Source organism: Dysidea avara, chromosome 2, assembly GCF_963678975.1.
Source record: "Dysidea avara chromosome 2, odDysAvar1.4, whole genome shotgun sequence".
Classification (NCBI taxonomy): Eukaryota; Metazoa; Porifera; class Demospongiae; order Dictyoceratida; family Dysideidae; genus Dysidea; species Dysidea avara.
Genome location: NC_089273.1, coordinates 19950891 through 19978878, shown reverse-complemented (window position 1 = coordinate 19978878; position 27988 = coordinate 19950891). Strand labels below are relative to the sequence as shown.

General features: G+C 34.6%; 2 protein-coding genes and 1 long non-coding RNA gene across 6 annotated transcripts in view; 1 reads left to right on the top strand and 2 right to left on the bottom strand.

The window, feature by feature from the left end:
* LOC136246801 (uncharacterized) overlaps nucleotides 1–6831 on the top strand; it is a 185404-nt gene extending 178573 nt beyond the window's left edge. The window contains exons 2-4 of one of the 3 annotated variants that reach the window (XR_010696841.1): nucleotides 5846–5983; nucleotides 6036–6239; nucleotides 6297–6831. This is a non-coding gene — a long non-coding RNA (uncharacterized lncRNA). Of the gene's footprint in view, nucleotides 1–5317; nucleotides 5984–6032; nucleotides 6240–6296 lie in introns of those variants that run through there. The other 2 variants (XR_010696840.1, XR_010696839.1) reach the window with 2 other exon arrangements.
* Nucleotides 6832–10042: 3211 nt separating this feature from the next.
* Nucleotides 10043–17319, bottom strand: LOC136246791 (P-selectin-like). Its single transcript, XM_066038350.1, has 7 exons — nucleotides 17180–17319; nucleotides 15756–16139; nucleotides 14270–14653; nucleotides 13170–13553; nucleotides 12429–12812; nucleotides 11787–12176; nucleotides 10043–10777 (listed from the first exon to the last, which is right to left on the bottom strand). Exons 1-7 carry the CDS (start codon nucleotides 17232–17234, stop codon nucleotides 10194–10196), a joined length of 2565 nt encoding a protein of 854 aa, XP_065894422.1. The 5' UTR covers nucleotides 17235–17319; the 3' UTR covers nucleotides 10043–10193.
* Nucleotides 17320–20975: 3656 nt separating this feature from the next.
* On the bottom strand, nucleotides 20976–27701 carry LOC136246789 (P-selectin-like). 2 transcript variants are annotated; one of them, XM_066038348.1, is made up of 6 exons: nucleotides 27568–27701; nucleotides 24144–24527; nucleotides 23417–23800; nucleotides 22290–22655; nucleotides 21473–21712; nucleotides 20976–21403 (listed from the first exon to the last, which is right to left on the bottom strand). In XM_066038348.1, exons 1-6 carry the CDS (start codon nucleotides 27629–27631, stop codon nucleotides 21162–21164), a joined length of 1680 nt encoding a protein of 559 aa, XP_065894420.1. In that variant the 5' UTR covers nucleotides 27632–27701; the 3' UTR covers nucleotides 20976–21161. The 2 variants fall into 2 exon arrangements, with proteins under 2 accessions (XP_065894420.1, XP_065894419.1); XM_066038347.1 differs by having other exon boundaries at nucleotides 20976–21712.
* Nucleotides 27702–27988: the final 287 nt, after the last annotated feature.

Sequence of the window (27988 nt, the reverse complement as noted above, 5' to 3'; positions counted from 1 at the left end):
ACCTAATCAATAAGCATAAAAGTAAAAGTGAACCTGTCCATTCAGCTCACTTCTGGATAAAAATTTCCTGACCTTATTAAGGAGGTGACTGCATTAAACAGGTTATTTTGTGCACAAATGATGCTTAACATCACAAATGCAATAAAATACCTGCAAAAGGGTATAACACAGAATGTGAACAATTGAAACTTGGTGTATGATTTTGTCTTATGATACATTCACCGTCTTTGTGGCAATATTGAAAAAATTTGAAAAGAGTGGGTTAACATTTTAATTCTTCTGATAATTTGACATAGAATTACCCAAGTTAATGTCCGATGCTGACAGATCCAGCTGGTGCAGGTGGTTTTGAATACTCCATTAGTATATTTTTGTGAACTATAGACCACATTGTGAGGCTCAGAATGTGCTATTTCGAAGCATATATCAATACCTTGTTTCCTGTCCCCTAAATACCTCTGAACTGGTGAGGATGGGAGATGATTATTACTATCTAATTATTGTACAAATATTTGCATAAAATGTAGATATGATGGTATAGTTGCAAAAGATATTGTTCACAGTAAGAGTTTGCAAATATTATAGTTACACTGTTCACAGCAAAATTATAAAGCTATCTGTCTGGGGAACAGAAATATGGGCTTTGTAATGAGTGTTATTTAGCTAGACGGTACATAGCTAGTTGTACCCTATTATACATCATTATGATTCTGAATGCTCATGACTAGTACTGTTCTATTATGGAGCAGTATGCAGTAGAGTTGAAATGACTGCTATATTAGAATAATGGCTGACTGTTCTATTAGAGCATCTTGATCTTTATTATAATTTTGTGAAATACACTGATTTCCCTGCTGGAGTAATTTTACTTCCTATTATGCTCAAATTTATTCTACTAGCTACAATACAGCCCCTACCAATACAATTTTAGTGCATTTCAAATTATTTACACAGCAAAAATAGTGTTCCAATACTACATATTCTAACCCCGTCTTTATTCAGTATTGGAACAACTATTTTTAAAAACTCCTTATAACGAGACAAAACAAACCTCAAATCTATAAATGACTCTAATGTTATTCACTATTGGGGGCTGTGGTCTGGTTTTGTTTGAGCCAAGGTAGAATATTTGGACTATTAGTTCCAACACCTAAACATAGATGGAACAAATACAGTTGGTATTTATGTAATAACAATAACAACAATAACAATGAATTATGCTGTGTTAGAAATATGATAAATACTTTTGTGGGCAGAAGATTGTGTAGCTAGTTACACTATTTTAATTTGGGACATTAGACTGTCGGAGATGAAATCATTATCTAAGGCATTTTGATATCTCTCTAACATTGTACATAGACAGAGAAAGATCGATGCTAGATGGTTGAATACACACACACACACACACACACACACACACACACACACACACACACACACACACACACACACACACACACACACACACACACACACACACACACACACACACACACACACACACACACACACACACACACACACACACACACACACACACACACACACACACACACACACACACACACACACACACACAGAAAGAAAGAAAGATTGATGCTAGATGGTGGACTATTCGGAACTTCACCTCTCCAAGCCAAAAATTGCCTATTTTTTCCATCAGTGAAGCCAGAATAAAGCCTCTCAAAATGTTTGAAATGTTGTACAGCATGTACAGATGGGGAGGTATGACACCTCTACAAATCATGTACAGTATGCCCTTCAGCTAGTAAATCACAAATCAAACAAACCCTGAGGGATTCACCCACGCGAGTAATGCTACTTGAAAACTAGTCTCGAAAACATGTTTATAAACAATACAAGCTCACAGTAATACAATACTAGTTCTTAATCATGAACAAATGTCCTTCAGAACCCAGTAATAACCTTACAAATCACACGCATGACGTTTCAAATCACAAATCCAATTTCAAATCACAAATCAAGTTTCAAACCACGAAATGATTTCAAATCACGTACAGATTCTTTACACAAAACTGCTTTTCGTGATACACTTGCTTTGCATTATGGTTGGTTACCTTCTTGTACACCGCTTGCAAAGTGGTCCCGGCTGGCAGAATTTTTCTAAGAAGAATGATAGATTTAAGCACCAAAGTTGATTGTCTTTACCACAGGATCAGAATTACTGTAGATGCCCATATGGACATGTGGTGGTGGCTTGATTTTCTACTGCAATGGCCTGGAAAGAGCCTGATATTAGAAGACCATTGGACCCCAGGTCCTATATAAGTTACAACTATACATGGATGCCTCAGGAACTCATGGGTGGGGTGCATACTGGTGCGGCAGAAGGCTCCCACTACATTGGTTGAAAGCATAATGACAATGGACATCATTTAGAAGGAACTATTTACAATAGTTGTAGCAATACACACCGGGAGATCATTTTGGTGCAGGCAAAGGATTTTGTTTCATTGTGATAATCAAGCTGTAGTCAGTATAATTTATGGAAACAGGTACCACCCATGCAAGCAAGAACATACACAGCATATTTTATACACAAATACTGACTGTATTTATTCCGTCTATGTTTAGGTGTCGGAACTAATAATCCAAAAGTTCTACCTTGGCTCAAACAAAAACAGACCACAGCCTCAAGTAGTAAATAACATTAGAGTCATTTATAGATTTGAGGTTCGTTTGGCCTCATTATAGGGACTTTTTTAAAATAGTTGTTCCAATACTGAATAAAGACGGGGGTAGGTAGTATTGGAACACTATTTTTGCTGTGATAGGCTTGGTTCGTTTACTGTATTTCTGTACTGCTAAATACAACATCACTGTCTGCATCACTTACACGCCGGGATATTGCTGACTATCTTTCTCGTTACCAACAGAACAAATTTCAAATCCTAGTCCCAGAAGCAAACTGTGCATTGGACAATATTTCCACTTGGCCAACCAACTCCTTCACTGAGGCCTCATGTAATACCAGTCTCATGGAGTTGTTACATCCACCACTCATTGAAGTAACCAGCAAGAGCTACTATCCCACTCCTCTTCGGTCTGCATGGCAAAACACACCCTATCTAAATTCATCTGGTTCACATCAACGAGGACTCAACAACATAACACTTAGAGCTCCATTACACCCTGTTTTCATGCACAGTTAACCTTTATTATCATTATTAATTGTAATAGTATCCTGTGTTGCCATGTACAAAAAAATACAATAAATATAATAAGTAAGTACATAAATATATAATAGAGTGTGCAAAATCACTAGATTATAATACAAATGATGTAATTGTACTGTACTTTATATAACGTTCTATCACTGTCATCTTGCAGCTGGATAGCTGAAGAATTTGGGTTGGAAATTGGGTGCAGGAAATGCTAGCTCATTGTTCTATGAAACAACGAATTATTACTTACTTACAAAAACTAAGGTGTCACCTAATTGAATAACGTCATTGGATTGAATAACATTTTGTTGCTCATGAGCCATAGCATTGCTTAGGAATTTATTTAACAATAACATGGTTTATGGTTTCAATCATGCATGGTAAGCTGTCATAGTTTACTGCATGTAACTGCAGCCCAATGACATCCTCAGTTGCCCAGTTTTCACCCAAATCAACAAAGTGGCAGAATCTCATTGTCATGTTTGCTTGATCAATGTGTGGTGCCTCACATTATGTTGTTATGGTGAAGTAAGGTGGGAAGAAGGGAGACGATAGGAGACTCCACACGTTGAGAATTCTGAGGGTGCTATTACTCACTCAGTATGTTAATGTAAAGTTTTATAGTGGCAGTTATTCACAGCCATGATACACGTTCCATACAATCTTCTATTTGAGAAATCAGTTACCTCATTATGCAAACCTCATAGTGTACTGGATTGCCCCTTACCCAAATTCGCTAAAGTTGGTCTCATTTTGTGAGTTAGTGTGTGCTGATTAAGAATATACCCAAACCAAGGGGTTTTGGTTGACTGCCACAAGTTAAGTACTACCATAGAGTAGGGTTGGGCGATATACCAGTACGACTATAACAAGGTGATATTACAGCTGGCAATAACCAATACCGCCTTGTTTTTGAAAAACTACCATACCAGTATAAATGGTTATTGCAATATCATAGCGGGAATGCAGCTGCAGATACACACTTACACGTGTTAGCAGCTTGTCAATCAGCATTCCAGCCTCCTTGTACTAGCAAACAAACCTAACCCATGCACTACTACACGAAGCAATGCACTAATTATTAGAATACACACGAGGCACGTGTAGCTACTGGATGCAACACTACTCTGATTGTGGGATAAAAATTCTGGCCTCAACTTAGTAAGCCTTAGTAAATTATCTGTTGGCTATGTACATAGGAACTATGCCTCTTTTCAAAATTTATATGCACTCCATGGCATCTCTATAAGTTAGGCTGGTTTTTCCAAACCCTTTGCAGTTGTGGTAGCTAGTAAACGAAGTTCACCCATGCAAATATAATGTGTAAATCATTTTGAGCGTATACTTGCTATAGTTCATTTCAATACCGTGATATTTGCAATAGTCATGATAATAAGCTCCACAATAACCGTGGGAGGAAATTTTCAATATCGCCCAACCCTACCATATCTTGTTCAAGATATCCAGCTTTTGGAAAGGGTTCAGCGGAGAGCCACAAAGTACATTCTTAATGATTATACTTCATCCTATAAAACTAGACTATTAAAGTTGTCGATGCTTCCCCTCATGTTTACTTACGAACTAAATGACTTATTATTTTTTTATTAAATCCATCAAGAATCCATCTTTACACTTTGACATCTCCAAGTGGGTCCATTTTAACAGCAACAGTTCTACAAGATCATCAACCCATTCCAAGCTAGTTCATAATTATACGAAATATAGCACCTCCCGGCACTTTTATTTTAACCGTTTACCACGTTTATGGAATGTACTGCCACCTTTAAATCTAGATCTATCTATAGCAACACTAAAGAAACAGTTAAACAACATCTTCTGGGCCATTTTCACTTCAAACTTTGATGACAATAATTATTGTACTTATCATGTTGTATGTCCTTGTCATAGGTATAGTTCCACCCCAATTACCCCTTTGTTAATTAATTAGTTTACTTGTAATTTTTAGTTGCTCCCTTGTAATCTTAACTTATAATTGGGTGCTGATAGCTCTTATCAGCACACCAGCTGCTGTATTTTATAGTCTAGTTTAGTTTTATACCAACCCCCAGTTTGTATCCATGTCTTTCAGCAGCAAAATCACAATAATAATAATAATAATAATAATAATAATAAAGTAACATCATTACAAAATGTTACACATTTCCTACTAGAATAACCAGTGTTCCATTTAATGTTCCAATAAATATAATGATAATGTATCAGAAAACAATGAAACATTCACACTTAGTATTGTTGAATTATAACTATCAAATAATCATTATGTAGCACAGACCTTATAAACACATACTTGCACACACACACACCATGTAACCATTAGGTAATAATAATTCTAATAGGACTTCTTGTAGTTGTACTGAGTCAGTTGTTGTACAGTTGTAGAATCAATGGTGGTTACCTTGTCCTCAAGATACAGTATCACAATTAGTAGTCATAGGTATACTGTGGTGACCATAATGGAGATCACTAGTAAGTCCACGTATGTATCAGGACACGTAGTAGTATGTCATGCTGCCATTACAACCATATTGTATAGTGGCCATTATGACCATAGTGCCATGCAGCCACTACGGCTACCTTTTTATACAGCTTGCCTGTTTTTGCATGGATACTGTATAATGTAAAATTTCAATTGTTGTCAGCCTCTACCATAAGTTTCAGTTAGTCAACATACAGCGTTAATGAAGATGATGGACCAGCACAACCTGTACTAGCTCTCTGTAACCAATCATCAACTAATATTACTGTACAAGTGTCAACCATTAATGGATCAGCTACTGGTGAATATGTAAATTGTTTACCGAGAATGTATAATTGATTGTTAATAAGTAGGTACTGATTATAAAGCTGGACAATACAATATTACATTTCATGCTGGAGTGACCAGAGTTCAATTTGATGTTCCAATAAATGTTAATGATATATTGAAAGGAAATGAATTATTCACAATATCTATTACTAACAGTTTACTTCCGAAAGTAGTAACTGTTAAACATGGTCATGATCAGGCTAATGTGAATATAATAGACACCACTAGTAAGTCACTCTAACAGTTCTATAACTAGATTATTTAATGATTTTTGTTGTTCCCAGCTTCTACTGTGAGATTCACATCATCAACATACAGTGTTAATGAATATGATGGAAAAGTTGACATTACACTACACCACAGTAATCCATCATCAATTGACATTGTGTTAAACAGTGAAGAGTAACAGTATTACTACTAGTGGTGACAGTGTTGGGCAAGTTACTTTGTAAAAGTAACTAGTTACATATTACATATTACTTGCAACTGAACTATTTAGTTACAGTTACATATTACCCATAAAATAAAGTAACTGTAATAATATTACATATTATATTACTTTGTGTCCACAGCCTTAAGTTGTCACGTGTGAAACTACCACTTTATCACGTGACATGATTGCGTTGTTGGACAATATGCAAATTTTGGTTATAAGTAAGAAGCTGGTGAATAAGCTTCATTCAGTAGGCCTCGTTACTTCGTTGTGGCTAGGCGTTACTCAGAGGATAACTAACGAGATTAGTAACTTCGTTACTTGTAGTAATAATATTACGTAATATTAGACTCGTTACAGTAACTATATTACTTATGTAACGCGTTACATTTGTAAGTAAAGTAGCTTGCGTTATATTACTTGTTTTTATAGCGTATTTCGTTATTATTTACTTTGTTACCACAAAAGTAATAATATTACGTAACGCGTTACATAAGTAACGCGTTACTCCCAACACTGAGTGGTGAGCAATTGCTATACATATATCTGTTACCATATTATCAATGTATAGGTAGTGACTACAGTTCTGGACCATATCCTGTTACAATTCCTGCTGGAGAGAATGATGTTACATTTAGTGTTACAATAACTGATGATGATATTCTTGAAATGTCAGAAACATTTAATCTTATTATTGATCCATCATCACTACCCAGTGGTGTTACTAGTAGTAATAATACTACGGTAACTATACTGGACCAGGATGGTGAGTACAGGCAATTGTCATATTATGATCTTTGTTTGTTACAGTTATTAATAGCTAGCATGTATAATCTCATTAATGCTATGTTTTAAGGCCACGTAAGATTTTGCTGTATTGGACAGGTACTGTATTAATGTGAAGAAGTAATTTGCTTGAGCCAACTATCCCTTGCACAATTCCCTAAAACTAAGAGTGGCTCCATATTCCTGACTGTTGTATTAGAGTTTAAGTTATATTAGGGGTAATGTGTTACAATGCATTGTATAATACTATTACCCTTTGAGGTAACTAAGTACTATGATGAAATAATACATAAGGGGCTGACAAAATCAACTTACATTCTTTACTACTGCTCTTATTCGATGTAAGTTATTTGCAGCTAATGACACCTACATGGGTCTATACTGCATACCTGTCCCTTTTGCACTTCCTTAGGAGTGATACTCAGGTTTTTTCTACCTACCTCTTCGGTCTTTAATTAATGACATTTGGGATCAATGAAAGTGAGTGATTGTGGTTATCTCCAGTATTGCTTCATCAGTATTGAGTGCTATAAACCATTTTTTTATTGTAGTAGGTGGATACACATATTCTAAACAGCAACTACATGATCAATTGGACATCAAAAGGTTGTCTTTGGTTCTATTTACGTCTTTGCTTTCATGTTGTGTGATTTTCAAATCTTTTGCAGATATCAGATTACTTATGTTTCTAGTTTTGGTAACAGTCAATCCTACAAACCTTCACTTCCTTCTAAACAAAATTCTTGTGATATGTGGCTTAGTTTGTTTGCAATAGTTCTGGTTACATCTCTTCAATTTTCAATGTGTTCGTTTTTCCGAATTGTCATTTTTCTTATCATATCAAGAGTTTTTTGTACCACTAGTGGCTAAGTGCAACCATCTAGTACTTTTAAAATTGGTAACTAACTATATAGAACAATCCAAGAAAATTGCATTCAGAGTCATTTTAAGCTAGCTATTTCACCTTCCAGTCAATAAGAGATATAATAAAAATTCACCCTCTTGCACTACTAATTTGAGTATTGGAGCATTGATAATTGAGTTTATGTGGCATAACCTTAACAGTTTAGGCCATCATTTTTTTATTTCTTGTTTCCAATCACCACCTATGTCAATTTTTAGGTGGCTGTATCAAATTTTATTGATTATAGATCACGTGAATGCTCTGTTTCACGATAAAGCGAGTCACAGAATGACCTAGTGTTAAAGGTTAGCTGCACATATAGCTAAACCTAGCAAAAGTTTAACTAAGGAATAAATTCCCTACATTCTTATTCATGGCTTTTGTACCTTTTTAGGATCAAGCAGTTATATACTCAAATGAAAGAGTCAAGTGTATAGCTAATTAATCACCTCGCACCTGCATCCATTTTTGCTGCACTACAGGTGATGAGAACCAAACAACATAATACCAATGATTTTATCCACAATTCAAGAAAGAGGATCTACTGACATTAGTCACAGTGTATGGTGCATGTATAAACTCCAAACCTGGAAATGACCCTTCAAACATGATCCAACACTCGCAATGAGTCAAATGTTTTAAAAATACAGCATTTCTCATTGCTCTGCAACAATATAGAAGTCAGCAGAAATTTAGTAAACCAGTTTTCATAGACTCTTTTAAAATGTCAACCCTGACCCAGTATAATTCCTAGGAATCAAAAATAGTTGAAAATCTGAGTTTTTAACAACTTTTAGTTATAAATTGTGTCACAATAATTATTGTAGGCTGCTTTTGATTTGTTTTATTGCTTAGCCACAAGTACAAAGAAGTTCCTATGCATCAAAAAAGCAAACTTAACTAGATCATATGACCGAGCTGGATTAGATGTTATATAGTATGATGTTATACAGTGTATTGCAAAAATATTTTATTGACTTTTTTAATGCATAGGACCTTTCGTTATACCTGTAATATTGTAGAAAAAAATACTATCAGGTTATTCATCATTGTGACAGAAATACAACCAAAAGTAGTAGAAATGTAGTTTTCTGCTCAGCATGTATCAGCACTATGGAGCCCTACCCAAAATTTATTGATGCATTTTAATATGTCTACTAGTAATTTTCTTGCATAAAAATTAAGATTTTAAAATTCAAGTATAGAAGGGTCAGTAGCTACCTTTATAACATGGTTCATCATCCAGCTTCAATATGTGTGAATCATCATAGGTGTTTGTCACAACAACAAAATTAATGTTTTAAGACACGTTGGCAAATAGTCTAGATATTGGATGCAAATTTCTGGAGACCATGCAGGTAGGAGTAAAGCACATAGGAACAAGGAGGGTAACAGAAAATAAAGTGACCAATGTAGAAAGCTATCCACTGTTTAAATTCACCAAAACACTTTTATCATTAATTGTTAGATTTTTTTCTGAATATTTAAGAATAAAATCAAGCTATTCTACTAAAATATTCTAACAGAGCATTCATGAATTTAGGTACTGAGGCCACATGGCTAGCTAGTTGATCCATGCGTAAGGATGAATTTTGTAGAGATAATTTTAAAAACCAGCAGAGTAATTATGAGACATTAGATGACAAATTGATAATCATGGTCCTTGTGAACCTCTTTTCATAGATATCATAAGGCAACCCACTTTTATAAGCTTGTTTGGTTGTATTGTATATTTATCATGTTAACAGACGACTATATTATTGCATGCAATGCAAGCAAACTGAACACTACATTTAAAAGTATTAATTTAAAAATAAAGAAGGAATCCAAGTGATAAAGTGTAGCAAAACAAGACGTACTTACAACATAACTGGCATGTTAGCTATAGTAATAATTATTTTGTTAAATTATTGTGTTTAATTATTTTATTTTATAATCATTTAAAACTGATGGTTTAACAAGTTTATCGCAAAATTGAAGTTCATTGGTTTTACAGCAAATACATACCAGTAGCTATATCAAAAGTTTTGTCAACAAATTATATCAGTTTTTTGTTATTCAGCTATAAGAATTACTAGTACACTTAAAATTTGCTGGCAAAGTATTTTGATATCTAGTCTTAGAAGAATTTTCATACATTTGTTCCTCTTTTTTACTGTGATCACAGATTGTATCATACACTGGCTCATCTGTGACATCTTTACCTGCAGGATTCATTTCCATATAGCAATCCTCCATTTCTTTTTGTTCAGGTGGCTTTTGTGGTTTAAAAATTTCATATTCAGCTTGAGCATTTGGATTAATTGTTACATTGTCATAACGTAGAGACTGATCCACTTGTAGGGCACCAGCTCCCATGCCACTCTGAAATGATGAAGTCATCTTGCAAGTTTCCATACAGTTACTCTCTTGTGTATCTTTGTATACTGGGTTGAATTTGCCAGTGACCATACTTGGCATTGAGAAAGTTCCTTGATTATCAATGTAACTAGCTTTTCTTTTGCATGACTTTCTCATGAATAGTAGTACAATGATACATGTTACTGTGATAAGTAATATGACTCCACTCACTCCTCCAGCTATAATTGGAATATATGTACTGTCAGAGCTCTTTCCTGTGGAGGCACTTGCAACTGAAGCACCTGTAACATAATACAGTTATGGACAGGATTGATTTTACACATTATAATAGTCAATTTCTTTAGCACAAATCCACCATACTAGATGCTGGGCAGAATACTCCAGTAAGCGTTTTACCAGGTACTCCAAGAAATTGGATGTGATAATTTAGGGCATTAACTTAAATCTTTGATATTGTAGAATTAGATTTATGTTTTTTGTATTAAAGTCAGTGTCTATTTTTAAGGGGAGGAAAGTTTTGCAGTAACCAAATGTAAGAGCATTTAACTAACAAAATAAATTTTGTGGTGTTATAGCATCAATGAAGTATCATCGTATACCACACAATGCTTAGATTCAGAAAAAAGTAATATTAAGTTTATATACACGTACATTCATGGTTGGACATTAGTACAAAACTACATAATATAGTTTCATTTTGCCATACTGTAGAATTTAAATTAATGTAGCGTCAAAATTAATATCATTGTTGCACTATACTAATTGGAGTTTTGATTGACCTATTGTGATGTCAAAATCCATTACACACCAAACTATGTGCTATACACTCAAGTGTAGTGATATGGAAACTTGTGATTTGCCTGATATACATGCACTTGTACTCAGGCCTGCCATTCTAGTGCTTGTGTGTATGTATCAGACAAACACCTGCACCTATGTTACAACTATTACTCAAAATTATCCTGGAAGAAAGCCAGTACAATAAAGCGAGAATCTTGATATTGATTATTGAATATCTGTTTAATAAATGCAGAAAAATTGGTATAGTATGCCATACATTTGTAGAATGTTTTTATACCTTTTATATTAAACATTGCGTTACATATGGTTGCATAGTAGCTTAAGCATACAATGATTACAACTAGAAGATCAGAGTAGAATAGAATTAGCACATTGATTGTATTCATGTGATTGAAAATTGGTGTATATGCAAATATGTAAATACATGTACTAGGTGTTTAGCACAAAGGTAGTTCTGGACATTAACAAGAAAATTTACCATAAACTAACCATTATCACAAGATAAATGATGTCCTCCTATTGGAACCCAGTCAACTGAATTATGAACATTTGTTGCATTGCAAAAGTAAGTGACGTTTGCTCCAGTAAAACCTTCAGTACAAGATAACACACACCATGACTGGTATTCCAGAGTACATGATGAGTTTATTAAAGTAACATTAGTATTTATGGACGTTGAAATAATATCGGGACAGTTAAGAGGTGTGCAAGATCGTACTCCTCCACTCCAGCTTTCATCACTTAAACAAGTTCCGAAGGAGGATCCCTGTAGCTTATAGCCTGGATTACAGGAGAATATACAACTGTCTCCAAGTGTAGCAGTGATCTTGTATCCACCCAGACAATAAAGCACACCATTTGTTGGAGGAGGGCATTCAACTATAAAATTTGAGAAGTAAAACTTTAAAACATAACTGTATGTAGTAAACTGCTAACACAAAATTATAATAATATTTTGATAAATCTCATTACTCCAAATCTATTATAATAGGCATGTAAAACTTTACACAGTATGTAGTATGATTGGGATGGTTTCCATGTCACTAAGTAACTTCAGTCTGGTTTCATATATTTTTGTATTCTGGAATAAGCTCTTTTGATTAAAGATCCACTTTTCTAGCACAAACATACCTTTCTCACAAACTGAGTGTACACCCCTTATCGGTACCCAGTCAAGGATACCAGGATCACTCGTTACATTACACAGATAAGTGACATCATCTCCAATAAAATCATCTTGACAGGATAACCTGCATTGTGATAAATATGTCAGAGTACATGATGAATTTTCCAGAGACACAAGTATATTATTTGAAGTTGAAATTCTAACAGGACAGTAAAGTGTTATACAAGATGGTAGTCCTCCACTCCAAGTTTGGTCAGCTAAACAAGTTCCACTGTGAGCTCCTTGTAATTCATAACCTGGATTACAGGAGAATGTACAATTATCTCCGTAGCTGCCAATAGCTCCATCTTGACACAGCAGTATTCCATTGATTGGAAGTGGACACTGAACTAAAAATATGCAGATTATTAACACTAATATTATCAAACAGTCAATACAAGAGATGTGTTTATTGTTGTGCATAAAACTAATTAATTTTAGTGGTTCCACTTGTACATGTAGTTGGCACTAAATTTCTGAAATCAGAGAGAGAGAGCTGTACCCTCTAGTTATAATACATATAGCATGGAAATTTGTTTCATCAATTCAAGTTTATTATCACTTAATGAATGCAATGTTGTTGTTGCTGCACTTATAATTGCATGCAAAACCTAGTGAACATGCCTACATGCATGTAATTGTTTCAAATCCACATAAACCAAACAGACAATGATTACAGTTTTATTTGTACTACACATATAACAAACCTCTCTCACAGACAGAATGTACTCCATCTATTGGTACCCAGTCAACTACAGCAGGATTATTTGTTATATTACACAAGTATGTGATGTCATCTCCTATCAAACCATCTGGACAGTATATCCTACATTGTGATAAATATGTCAGTGTACATGATGAGTTTACTGGAGAAACAATTGAGTTGTGAGTGGCTGGTATTCTGTCAGGACAGTCACGAAGCACACACGATGGTCTTCCGCTCCAAGTTTCATCAGCTAAACAAAATCCAACTAGAGCTCCTTGTAATTCATAACCTGGATTACAGGAGAATGTGCAAATATCCCCATGTGCACCAGAAGCAGCTCCATTAGGACAATGAAGTATTCCATTAATTGGAGGTGGACACTGAACTAAAATAAGTGTATTATGTAGATAATTGCCTTTAATATAATGTATATGCAACAATTATAACAAAATATTTCTATAGGCATAATGTATCTGATAATGTGATTCTAAAAGTCAGTTTATAATATTATTTTAATACTAAAAGTTAAAATCCATTCTGGCTATTACATAGGTTTGAAGATTTACTGCATAGGTTAGTTTCCTTATATTTGCTGAACTCTCCAATTGTAATTTCAAGTGACACTATTGTGATAGAAAAAGTAATGATAAGATAGTTTACAGTGCTGCATTAAGAAATAAAAACACACCTTTGTTGCTTCATAATAAAATTAATGAAGTCCAATTTGTGGCTTACAAGTAATTGTTTACATATGCAGTGTATTATTCCTTTACAACTTGGTTGTTTTTATCAGTGATTTGTTCTTCCCAAGGCTGTTATGTAGTTAGCCAACACAACAGGTATACAGGATGAACAGCAAGTAATTGATTTACATACAAACATATGCAGTACATACATATGTATGTACATAATTATATACTTGTGTACATACATACTGTACATAGTTATGCACGTACATACATACATATACAGATATATATATATATATATATATATATATATATATATATATATATATATATATATATAAATACGTACATACGTAAGTACATATAAAATTAATACCCGAATTCTGTTGCCACATATAATAAAAGAACAAACCTCTCTCACAGATTGAGTGTACTCCACCTATTGGTACCCAGTCAACGACAGTAGGATTATTTGTTATATTACACACATATATGACATCTTCTCCAACAAAACCATCTAGACAATAAAGCCTACATCGTGATGAATAGGTTTGACCACATGTTGAATTCACCAGAGACACAAAGGAAGTATTAGAGGTTGTTATTCTGTCAGGGCAGCTATAGGGTACACATGTCCGTAGTTCTCCACTCCAAGTGTAGTCCATCAAACAAGTTCCAATTTGAGCTCCTTGTAATTCATAACCTGGATTACAGGAGAATGTGCAGATATCCCCGATTGCACCAGTATCTCCATTTGGACAATACAGTACTCCATTCATCAGAGCAGGGCAATGAGCTAAAATTGGAGATAAAAGAATTGTGATTGGTCACTATTTCGCTACAGTAGTAATTATGTACTTTTATATACAGGAAGGTTATATGCAATCTGGACTATACTGGGATGGTAGAATGGACTACTTTAATACACTTACATGCTTGCAGCACATATATATATATTATACATATGTAGGCAACCGGTTAATTAAGTGCAAAGAAGACCCAAAAGTACATTAGATTAAAAAACTAAACTGATCGAACAAGTTTTCCTACTATGGGACTTTGAGACTGCTAAAGCCTGTAAATACATGGACTCATGTGATCTTAATACTAAAACACTAAAAATCCCATACCAAACGATCCTCCGGCAACATGCCTAGGCACAGTGGCAAAGGAGCCATAATAGGTGGAATCCATAACCTCTTAAACTTATAATTAATCACACTGACTTCTTGAATCCCAACTGATTATTTATTACTTTATTCCAATTAGTTTAGTCTACCAATAATTATTGCTGCCATCCGAAAACCATTAATTAGCTCACACAAGTGTCACACTTTGTAAAGAAAATGAAAATGTCTTTCCTATGAATGCAGTAATTCCATCTTTAGGTATTTTTTGGTCACCTCTACATTCAGCTGTGTATGAGGTGTACACTTTTTTATACACATGTCTGGTTGGCTAGCACACATTGGTAACTATCTGCAATTAACTGAGATGCATTAAAATTCTATATCTACCACTATACACCAAAGGATAAAAACACAGACTATATAGGAAGTTAAATCCCAGAAGTGCAGTTAGCTAAAACCTTGCTGTGCTTGGAAATCAAACCATAAAACCCTTTTGGATAAAAGGCTTATAAAAAGTATATTAGAAACTAATACATCAGTAATTATTTGCTTATTTCAACCAAAATCATCTATTTCAAAGCTAAAAGCTTGTTAATCCCATGTGAGCTCATAGAATATAAACATTCAATCCTGGCCTTGGGTTGATATATAGCAACAATATTCACATCTTTGTTGTGAACTAACTGAAACTTGAATTATAATCTGTATTCATGTTATGTATGGGTACACTGAGTAACTAATTAATTAAATGAAAAATGCATAACAAACCTCTCACACATACTGAATGTACTCCACCTATTGGTACCCAATCAAGGATAGCAGGATCATTTGTTACATTACACAAATAAACAACATCTTCTCCATTGAAGCCATCACGACAGGATAACCTGCATTGTGATAAATATGACTGTCTGCATGTTGAACCTACTAGTGACACATATGTATCATTTGAAATAAAAATTCTTTGAGGACAATTAAATGCATAGCAAAATGATAGTCCTCCACTCCAAGTACCATCAATTAAACAAGTTCCATTTTGAGCTCCAAATAGTTGATAACCGGTATTACAGGAGAATGTGCAGATGTCCCCAATTGTACCAGTAGGTCCATTTGGACAGTGAAGTATTCCATTAAATGGGGGAGGGCATTGTGCTAAAAATTTGAGTTGTAGTAATTGAGCGTTGCAAGCACAATAGTACTCAGATTGTAATTGTATTTCACTGTATGTAGCACATTGTTATTATCAATAATTACAAAGTATAATCTAAACTACATGTAATACACCATAGCTTCCATTTTATAAGATGTAGCCAAAAAATCTAGGAGATTATCTACTCTAAACTTTATGACTCAAACTGCATGTACTTCAAAAATTGTCTGATGAGCTAATTTGTTAAAGCTACGTATATATTATGCAACATAAAGGTGAAGAATTCTTACAACTTCTATGCTCTCTGATAGTAGAAGATAAACAAATTAAAATGTGTGGACTCCAAAATAATTTTGTCCATATAGCTATTGAAAACTACAGTTGTCTTATAGCAAGCAATGTGTATACCCATGTGAAAATGAAACATAACATCATTGTTACACACAATGACTGTGAATAGTAAGAATTGTCCAAAACATATACCAACATCATCAACGAAGCTCAATAGCATAAACAGTTTTACAATATTGATAATAATACTATCAATGCATGTGTACAGTACAGTTAAACATTGAGGAAACATAAATAAGATTATTTGGGGTTCATTGAAGAACTATTTTAAATACACATGCAACTGTTGATGTACTGTAATAATGCAACTATGTGTCTGGATTTTGCCAAGATTCTAAATTTAAGAATACTATATGGTTACATCCACATTTCTGATCATCGTACTGTTGTGGTAATATTGCAATAAATGTCTTAATGACGAGATTTACAGAAACTATGAACAGACATTTGAAATTAGGATAGCCATATAGTATATGTACTAATAGACTAGACATAGCTACAGGCTCCACTGTCATTTGCATGCATTTTATAGTAATCTCATATGTTCAACTGCTGTGTACTCAAGTATGTATCAAAGTGCAATATCCTGATATAAATCTGCAATTTGATGTACTAGTTTTGTATAGATCATGTACTAAACATTATTGTCTATTCAATTATGATATTTAGTTCATTGTTACACATACTGTACCTTGACTGTAAGACAAAATTGCAAAAATCAGGCAGAAAAATATGCTTGAATCCATACTTAAGTCTTGATATGCCCAACTGTGAATAAATATAACAAATCAGCTCCTTCACATGATTGCTTGTTCCATACAGTAAGTATAGTAATAGTTACATGTATACATAGATGTTTTGTACGATTTTATGTCATACTATTTACAATCATTAGGGGAAAGCCCTACCATTTTAGTTGGCACAGGCTAACTATACACACTAGCTGTATTTACTAGCTAGCTCTTGTTCATAAAGGCTCTAAATTGCAAACACACAATTTACTTGACACGACAACTTATAGCTATACCTTGTATATTAAATTGCAGGTAATACAGTAGTAGCCATTGGAGCTAGATGTGAAAATATACCACAATCATCAAAGTGTCTTGTAAATGTTAATATGTGCAAGTGGTAGCTATTGCAATGCTCACTCAATATGTAATTTCAGTACAACTTTTCACATGTGCAGAAACACAAAAAAATTGTATTTGCTATACACGTTATCCTCATAGTTACATAATTATTAGTATGCTCAAGGAGTCTTTATATTGACACTGGATTAGAATAGGGATGTGAGAATTATTTACTTAAATATTATTTTATTCTGAATTTCTCTCAAATAGTAAACATTATGCTTGTAATATTCCCAAAATGTACTCTTTGCTCTCAATTTTATTCTCATTGTTATAACTTTTTCCTTATTTTTATTTTCAGAATGTTCAGCCAGATAAAACTAGCTACACCAATTGACAGAAAATCAAGCAGGCTGCTTATTTACTACTGTAATAGAGTAATGAGCTATTTTCACTGGTTGTTTTGTTAGAATAAGTGGCTGCTCTATTAGAGTATATTTATCTTGAATGTATTTTTATGCCAATTTTATACATTAAATCAATTCTCTACCTCATCATCATTCCCAAAACTATTTGGGTATAATTCCCACATCCCTAGATTGGATTACAACATGTAAACAAAGTGATATAGCTACATATAATAAGTTTTCGAGTTGCTATGTGTAACAAGATATCACAAACAGATGTATCTCTCCAGCTTCTTATTGTGCAACATAATTATAGGCATGCAAAAACTGAACTTTCAACATTTGGGTATGTAATATTTTAGCTTTAATCACTTGTAACATTGTGCTGTACAACTTTCAGCCCTGATTTGGCTTTGAAATTAACAAAACACAAACATGCAATCTAATATGACTTGACAAGTAGCTAATGCTTATGGGGCATAGTTTGTGATTTGATCACCAGTCCATGCAGTCACAAAATATGATATACTTGAAAATTTGAAACTTAGGTTGGATAAACTCAGGCTATTAGGTTATTTGCTCCAATATGTACACTGCTATAATAGAAGAAGCAGCAGATTGAACGTTTCAAAATCAAGACACACGGTATGTCGTGCGGCCCAAGAAGCCGGCGCGCAACACTGGCCCGACAGGAAGAACGAAAACGCAATTTTCGCACCGCCGTAGCTCTGTGCTGCCTTGATGAAACAAGACGATTTTTTTCTTGCTGTGGACACGCCCGCCAACTTAGTACTCCACATTCCAAATCTGAGCAAAATCGCTTAAAGCGTTCCCGAGATATGCGACTCTTAGTTTCTCCGTTTTTTTCTTCCTCTTTTCGCACACTTACAAAAACTGCCATGCATATAAAACGCGAACGCATTAATTAATTTTTATTACTGTGCAGGCCTCCCGGGGGAGCATATATGCACAAAGTAGTTACATTTAATTACAAAAATTAAGAATTAGGATAACAGTCCTGTTATTCCTTGTTTGAAATGATTGAGGTCTGTAACAATTACAACATCATCTGGTAAAGAGTTCCATAGCTTAATAGCTACTGCTTGGAAGAAAAGAGTTTGAGTAGGCATTAGTTCTTGCTGGTAACTGTAAGAATCTCTTTGAGTGTCCGCGTGTAGTGTGGATTATCCGATTACCCTGAAATTTGGCACACAGAAGGGGGTATAAAGGCGCATCTTGGTACCAAGTTTGGATAAGATACATGCAGTAACCAACACTGAACAGTCAAGGAGTTATTGGTGATTATTCACGAAAAAAACACCAATATGTTGTCATGCCTACAGGGTAAACCGCTTATGGAAAGAAGCTGAAAATTGGTGCGTGGATAGGTTAACTATTGAACCTCAAACTTTTTGTAGTTTGAAAGAAATCGAACTAAAAACCACGAAGATACAGCGAAAATACCAACAGTGTGTAGCAATTACGCAATCGAGATTAGCAAATAAAAAAAAAACGACCACTTGCCACGCCTACCGGTAAAACCGCTTGGAATAATGCTTTGAAAATCGCTGTACAGATGGAGTAATCATCTCAGAAAGGCTCTTCAATTATGTAGAAGAATCAGACTTAAAGCCACAGAGTTATAACACAAAATCCAACTTAGTGTAGGAAGTGCAAGGTCTAGATACGCTAATAGAGCAGTCACCCTGAAGAGAGATCAGATAGAAAGAAGTAACCCGTATAGAGATCAGCTACAAACAAATAACCCAATAGAAATATGTGTTGTAAACAAATCACCAAGTAGAGAGATCAGTTAGGAACAACTCACCTAGTAGAGAGTTCAGCTAGAAACAAGTCACCCTGTAGAGAGATCAGCTCAAACAAATCACCCTGTAGAAGGATCAGCTGGAAACAAGTCACTCTATAGAGATATCAGCTAGAAACAAGTTACCCTATGGAGAGATCAGCTACAAACAAATTATCCTGTAGAGATATGAGCTAGAAACACAGATCACCATGTAGAGAGCTCAGCTAGAAACAAGTCATTTAATCAGACAAAAAGGTATACACATAATTGCTTCTGATTTTTGTTCCACAATTCCTGCAGTGAAGAAAAAGAAACAAGTTAAAAGAAAGCACCAAAGCCAGTTGATGGCTGGCTTTGTGGCTTGCAATACAAAAAGATGTGATATCTAAACCAAAACAGCCAAGCTGTAAAAAAAGAGTGCAGCCCCCAAAATGGCCAGGGTGAAAAAAGATGTGAAATCCAAGGTGGCAGCCAAGAAATGGCTGTGATGGTAGGTTAATGGCAAAAGTTTTAATAACGACAATTCAGGTGAATTTGGTGCCGAATCCTAGTGAAACATGGAGGAGACAACACAAATTCAGCTGAATTGTCATTATTAAAATTTTTGCCATTAACCTACCATCACAGCCATTTCTTGGCCGCCACCTGGGATTTCACATCTTTTTTACCCTGGCCTTTTTGGGGACCGCACTTTTATTTCAGCTTGGCTGTTTTGGTTTAGATATTATTATAGTGTAGTAAGACCACCTGGCAGACTCCCATAAGCGTTTGAGTGTTAATCGGATGGCTGCAGGTTAGAGGCCGCCCAGGTCCAGTCATGAATTATTTCTCCTTTCTCCACCTTTTCAAGCACACTTTCTGTAACAACTTTAAACAGGCTGTAGGATCAGGTGTCGTACAGACTTTCAGTGCTGTAAACCCTTAATAAAAAAATAAGTGAATCAATTTTTATATATCATTTTTCACTTTTCATTAATGCTGGGGACTAATCCTACTATCCACTTTTAGTCTGTCTTTGCATTGCTCCACAATTTTCTGGCACAAAAAAGGCAGTATAATTCTAGCTACAATGACCACATTCACTGGTGGATTTGTTAAGCATCTACTTTCTGGTTGTCATGGACAATTATTTGTGTGCTTATGTAACAACTGCGTTTACCATCACATAAGCACAATAAATAGTAATAAACTCAAACAACCATGCTAAGAATAATAATAAACAATCTTTTAAAGGATACATTCTATAATACTGAAAAATAGCATAGCAATAATTAATATGTAATGATGTGGAATTAAGTTCTTGTACATTTACAATATAATAGTGTAGGTACTTAATATGGTTATGATATAAAAGCTTCAGCAGTGTTGTGATTAGTTTTCAGTCATTCAGTAATATTGAGAATCACCACCATCTCTTGTAGGTAAGGAACCTGGACAAACGCGATTCCAATTTTCATATGCTGGTTTCTCATAGTAGTCACGAATTGTGTCATACTCTGGTGGCTGTTCAGTAGCATGTTCTTTTGCAGCATTCATATCCAAATAATATTCATCCATTTCCTTTTGCTTACTCTGTTCAGCAGTCTCATATTCGGCTGGTATATATACATTGTAAGGTGGTGTTGGAACTAAATTGGAAGCACTCATACCATAAAATCGATTACATTGATAATTGTAACGTGGTAATGCTGTATTACCATTATCCATTAAGCTGCTCTCTTTTATCTCATTGTGTACAGGATAAGGTTGAACAGGGGGCTGTGTTTGTGTGATTGTTGTTGAGCAGGTTCCTTGACAATTATCACGGTCATATTTCCTTTTGCAAGGTGTTTTTACAATCAGTATAATGCATACTACCGTTATAGCAAGCACTGCCACTACTCCACTCACTCCTCCAGCTATTGCACCATATGGTATGCTGCCAGTTTCTTTAGTGTCTATACATTTTAAAGCATATTGATAAAACAGTCATACATAATAGTTATAGAGATGCTTCATGCTTTGACACTTCACTATGTATATATGCATGTATACTTATGTACGTTTCTATTCAAGAATTATGGATTCATTGATGTGACAAGTATTTTGTCCATTCTACTATAACAATAGCCATAGGCGGTGGAGATGGGGACCAAGGGGCCATGCCCCCTCCCCCCCTCCATCCCCACTTTTATGGGACATTGTTTGCAAGAAAAGATCGAGATACACTAATAGAACAGTCAGGATCTGGATACTCTAATAAAACAGTCACAGTATTCAGAGAAGTAGTGTAGCAAGCTACTTAGCTATGTGTGTGTAGTTATAAATAAGCAGATATGGAGAGTAACTATTGTCAGCAGGTAGTGACTTGTTTTTTGGTCTTCAACTTACAGCTAGCTGGCCTGGCCCCCTCACTCTTTGGCCTCCTCCATCATCCCTGACAATAGCTACCAGTAATTCTAAACTAAATGATTCAAGCCACCACAAAACTTCTGTCCTTACCATTGACATTGCTATACAAACAACTAAACAAACCTCTTTCACAAGCTGAGTGATTTAGTGTCCAACCAACTACAGTAGAATCACTTGTTACATTACACAGATAAGTGACACCATCTCCAATAAAGCCATCTGGACAGGATATTTTGCAGCGTGATAAGTATGTTAGAGGACAAGTTTGTAGATGTACAATACCATCTGTAGTTGAAATTCTATCAGGACAGTTAAGAGGTACACAAGATGATGATCCTCTACTCCATGTTCTGTCAGCTAAACAATATCCAGATTGTGGTCCTTGTAATTCATAACCTGGATTGCAGGAAAATGTGCAGGCATCCCCATATGTGCCATTAGCTCCATTTGGACACCAAAGTAAACCATTTTGCAGAACTGGACATTGAACTAAAAAAATTTATATACATGTATTTATTTTTCTATATACATATTACATATTTATACCATGATGGTGTTATTAATTCAAGGACACCACCAGGTGTATGTTTCAGCATCTGTAAAAGCAAATCCTACACTCCAACATGGATGAAATCTATGTTTGAAATACTCCTTGAAAGTACATTTAAAACTAATAGATTTTTTTACAGCCTAGAAGCTTACATATGTTAGATTAAGTGTTGAGGTTATCACAAGTGTGTTGGTTGTCATAGAGACTTGAATTAGCAAATATTTATTTATTAACAATGAGTGTTACTTTTTTTTTATTTTCACAGAATGCATGCATGCAATTGTTCAATTTTTAAGAAATGATGTACTTTATAAGAGTAGTACATAGTATATTCTATCTTGTTTAGTTTTTGTACATATATAGAGTATATAGACACTTGAGAGAGTACAAAATTTCTCAACTCTTGGTACTTTTCTGAATCTGTATATGACCACTAATATGGCTATACACTTGTGTCTTTCTTTTCAGCATCCCCAGCATTAATCAATCCAACTACCTCTAAAAGGGTATGATAACCGAACACCCCTTTAGAGGTAATTGATTTAAATAATGTTTGTTTACTTGGTAGATTAAGGATGGTCAGGGAACGCATATGATTATTTAAAAAATCTTATTGGACTGGTATACAGTGCTTTATGCTGCTATAGGTTAGGAAAGTGCTATAAGTTAATTATGTATAAATATAGTCAGCTTGACGAACCTTTCTTACATAATCCATGATGTACTCCACCTATTGGTACCCAGTCAACCACAGCAGGATCACTTGTTACATTACACAAGTAGACAACATCATCTCCATCATATCCTTCACGACAGGATAATCGGCATCGTTCTCCATGGTATAAACGACATGATGACCCTACCAAAGAAACCTCTCTGTTATCAAGTGAAATTCTGTTAGGACAGTTGAGGGGTACACAAGATGGCAATCCCTCACTCCATGTATGATTAGCTAAACAAGTTCCATTTTGAATTCCTTGTAATTCATAACCTGGATTACAAGAGAATGTACAGTTGCTGCCAGCCATGCCTGTGTCTTCATTTGTGCACTGAAACAATCCATTTGTTGGAGCTGGGCAACGAACTAAAAAATAAGACAGGTATACTTTTTATGCATACATATGTACTGAAAATTTCTACATGATGTCATTGCAGTAAAAGTATGACAGACTATGCACAAGCTCAGTTATAACTTTGTTGAAAATATGTAGCTCATTTGTGAATCTGCAAATATACTGTTAAGGCTTACATTCATGCTTAAGCCATAAATACTGTGATTGTTTAAATGTGAATGCATAGATGGGTGGCTGCCACTTTTATAGTTTCCTAAAGTATACACAGTTGATGGAACACTTCATGTGCATGCCAATTTGCATTTAGCTATATGTATAGAACTGCAGTACTTATACAGTATATAAATCACAAACCTCTCTCACAAAATGCATGTACTCCACCTATTGGTACCCAGTCAAATACACCAGGATCACTTGTTACATTACACAGGTAAATGACATCATCTCCTATGAGGCCCTCACGACAATATAGTCTACATTGTGATAAATATGTCAGATCGCATCTTCGTAATTGCACAAATGTATCATTTGAAATTGCAATTCTGTCTGGACAATTAAGGGGTGCACAAGTAGGTAGTCCTCTACTCCAAGTATCCAATGTAAAGCAGGTTCCAAATTGAGGTCCTTGTAATTCATAGCCTTGATTGCAGGAAAATGTACATCTGTCCTCAGCGAAGGCAGAAAGTGTAGTTACACCATTACAATGAAGTACTCCATTTTCTGGAGCTGGACATAGGGCTAAAATTATATATGTGGAGTTAATAACTGTGTGTGACATTTAGTTATTTACTGTTTGCATGTACACAGTTAAAGTACTAATTTAACAAGTTATAATACAATATGGTGCCATTGATACTGTGAGAAATTGCTTTTTAAATATAATGTAGCTGTGTGAGTACTTAACACTAGAATCTGTAGTATCTCAACATTATGAGTGTATAATAATCCTAGAGATTTGATCATGAAACTTCAGCTCGGGCATGCATCAAGGGGGGTAAACAGCTGATATTTGAAACTCACTTTGCATGTACAACAACATTGAATTATTGCTAGTTAAATCAATGTTACCTATTCAATGTTTTAAATTTAAAATGCAACTAATGTTTGTAAAATATTCTTTTCGGCACACTGTCCGTTATTTGTATACCAATGGCTATTACATTTTTACTTACAACTCAATATCATAGTTAGGAATGAGGTTTGAAGCCATTCACAGTTCAACTGGAGCATAATAAATGTTTTTTCTTATGAGTATGTATATGTACTGTATCATGATATGGTTCCTTACAACCAGGTTTTCAGAAGGATAAGCACCTCAAAATCCACAATGGATTGGAGGCATCGAATACTACCTGATAATGATTCAAAACTAAACACTTTTTTGTTAGCTGACATAAAACACTGGTCAAGCTAATAATTGTGAGAAGATCCCATTTCTATTCAAGTCCAACTTTACAGTTTGAAAAAAAAAACATCAGGAAAGGACAAACACAAGATTGCTACAGTACTGTATTTAGCCACTTGCAATATCTAAAGTACTGGTGTTTATATGTTAGGTTAGAACATTATTATATTTTTTTGATAAAATGGATGGCTACCCATAATTATCAGTGTATGTGTTTAGTTGTTGCATGATTTAGTATTCATGACTCAATAACACACAGAGGCATATGCTTTTATGCTATGTGATCATTTGTCATGCAATTTTATCCCTCATTTAAGTATTATATTATTTCCCTTGAAAATGAGCTATATAATGTTGACGATAAGACCTCTTATGTGATGGGGTGTAGTTTGTGCCACACAGAAGTTTGGTCCCAAATATTTTAAAGCAAATAGTACTTGATTTCCAATGTTGTCCCTGCCCTATATTTTGTATGCCATGCAGACAAATTTGTTTTTACATTATAATAATGATCATTATGAGATAGCAAATTAGTTCATTATAATAATGATCATAATAAGATAGCGAGTTAAATAAATTTTTCCCAACCATGGATCACTCCTAGTATAAAGTATATATAAAATTCTACACAATTTCTGGAATAGAATGTTTAATAAGTAGCTATCTGTGGGTCAGTACCTGTTTATTTAGTGTATAGCTAACAGGGAAACATACATTGCATGTAACTTTATGTCAAACATGTTTACACTATGATTATACAGATGTTTGGTCTTTTCCTACATGTTGTGTTGAATGGATACTGAAACTGGAGTAACCATAGTGATGTGTATCTGAAAATGAAATACATTGTTACACACAATCAAAGTAAATAACCCAATTGTTAAAGCATCATCAAAAGCCAATAACATAATTATAATGTACTACACTCAAGGGTGAGATTAGGGTTATTTCTGAAAACTTTTTCTCTACATTCCTGTCAGGAAAGAAAAGCTATTGTTGTTCCTACACACAAGTATAATGATTCTGCTACACTCAGTATAAGATGCACTACTTTTCAACTATGAGCAGCAAAACCAAAACTCCATCACTTACCTTAGAAATTTATTTTCTGTGTGGCAATACAACTAGAGCATTTAACTTGTTTAGTGAGTCAGATCACAAGCATCAGTATAAGCATACAGAAAGGTGCAACCAAGTCCATGCTCTGAACTTGCTACACATGTGCAGTCTTGTTATTGCAATATATATTAGTATGCAATTAAGGATTTTTATTGTACAAGCCGACACATATAGCAGTAAATAATTTTAACAAATTAAATTGGAAAACTATACTGTAAGTATCAAATATTTTGAAGAATTATAGATCAAACTTTTTGGTTTTAATATTAGAAGATTCATTAAAGACCAGAGAGGTTGATAATTAACCAAATCTACATACATTTCATTCACAGTATCTTGTGCTATGTGTGGCCTGGGAAATGTGAATGTGTAGGCACACAAAATTTTACCTACTTTTCAAACTTTCTATTATGCTATGATCAAACAATCTCATTTAATATTTAATTGGCTTTAATTACAGAATCATTGTGGCAATAGAGTACATGGCCTGATGTGTATTGGGGTACAATTCATGTTCATCATGTCCAGATTTTTCCATATAAAATCATACATTGATTTCTTAAGAGAATATAAGGGCAACTTGCAGTAGGGGCATTGCATTCAGGCAATAAAATTCTTGGGGATTATAGATTGGCATTATTAGTTTTAACATTAGCATCAATGTTATGCAATATTAAAGCATTCAAATGTTAAAAGTCCTATGGATTTTGTAGGTTGAGTGACCTATACCACAACGCTTATGCTGGTGCTCCTCCTGCAAAGAATTTCCAGTGTATCATGTTTTAGCATCGTAGTATTACTATTACAGCGTATATATATATATATATATAATTTTACTGTTTTAAATTTCTGTATGCAATCAACTTTAGGTCATCTATAACTTGCTTTACACTAACACACATCATTCCAATGTTAGTGTATAGTTGGTACAGATATATCTTGCACGGAAAGATTTAATATGTTCATAAATAGTTTCAAAACCAAAATAGTGAATGCAGTTGAGTACAACCTGCATAATAATTATTGTTTACTTTTGTAAAATGATACCTGAATTTATATAATATGTGTTCAAGTACAATATGTATGTCAACTTTTGTATCGTGGAAATCCGTGCAAGGTATGCGGCTGCATTTTTGGATGCATATATAATAAGCAATGAAATGTGAACTTCTGAGATGGCTATTGATGAGATTTACATACATTTGAAATAGGACATTTCATATCTTGTTTACAATTGAAATGTCTGCAACGTACCTTGACTGTATGTCATCACTGCAATTAATAGGTAGCAGAATCTCAGAGATGCTGACATATTCATACTCAGTTATTTTGCAACAAACTAGTGTAGCCAATCAACCCAGAAACCATGCAGTTATCACAGTGTCATGGACATCCAATATTTTATAGTTATAACACGGTTACGAGGGATATGACAAAAATATATGCACGAGCGCCCGCAGGGCGCGAGTGCATATATTTTTGTCATATCCCGAGTATCCGGGTTATAACTGTTATGTACTACTTTCATTGTCATGTCTACTGCTCCCGGTAGTAATACAGTCGTAAGTAAAACATTGATTCAGTGTTAAAGACAACGTTGGATTGTTACCTGAAGATGAACTAGCAAGCCATTATTGTTTACAAGTGCCTGGCTGGTGTCCCTGTGTTAACTGCC

Bases quoted from the DNA above. Each gene is read 5' to 3' on its own strand.
- LOC136246791 (XM_066038350.1), bottom strand. From the start codon at position 17,234: ATGGATTCAAGCATATTTTTCTGCCTGATTTTTGCAATTTTGTCTTAC. The intron at 14,654-15,755 runs GTTTGTTATGCA...CTCCAATTTTAG, and splicing joins ACATTCAGTATGTGTGAGAG to CTCATTGCCCTGCTCTGATG. The intron at 13,554-14,269 runs GTTTGTTCTTTT...CACTTATTTTAG, and splicing joins ACACTCAATCTGTGAGAGAG to TTCAGTGTCCACCTCCAATT.
- LOC136246789 (XM_066038347.1), bottom strand. From the start codon at position 27,631: ATGAATATGTCAGCATCTCTGAGATTCTGCTACCTATTAATTGCAGTG. The intron at 24,528-27,567 runs GTACGTTGCAGA...ATATAATTTTAG, and splicing joins AGTGATGACATACAGTCAAG to CCCTATGTCCAGCTCCAGAA. The intron at 22,656-23,416 runs GTTCGTCAAGCT...AAATTTTTTTAG, and splicing joins TCATGGATTATGTAAGAAAG to TTCAATGTCCAGTTCTGCAA.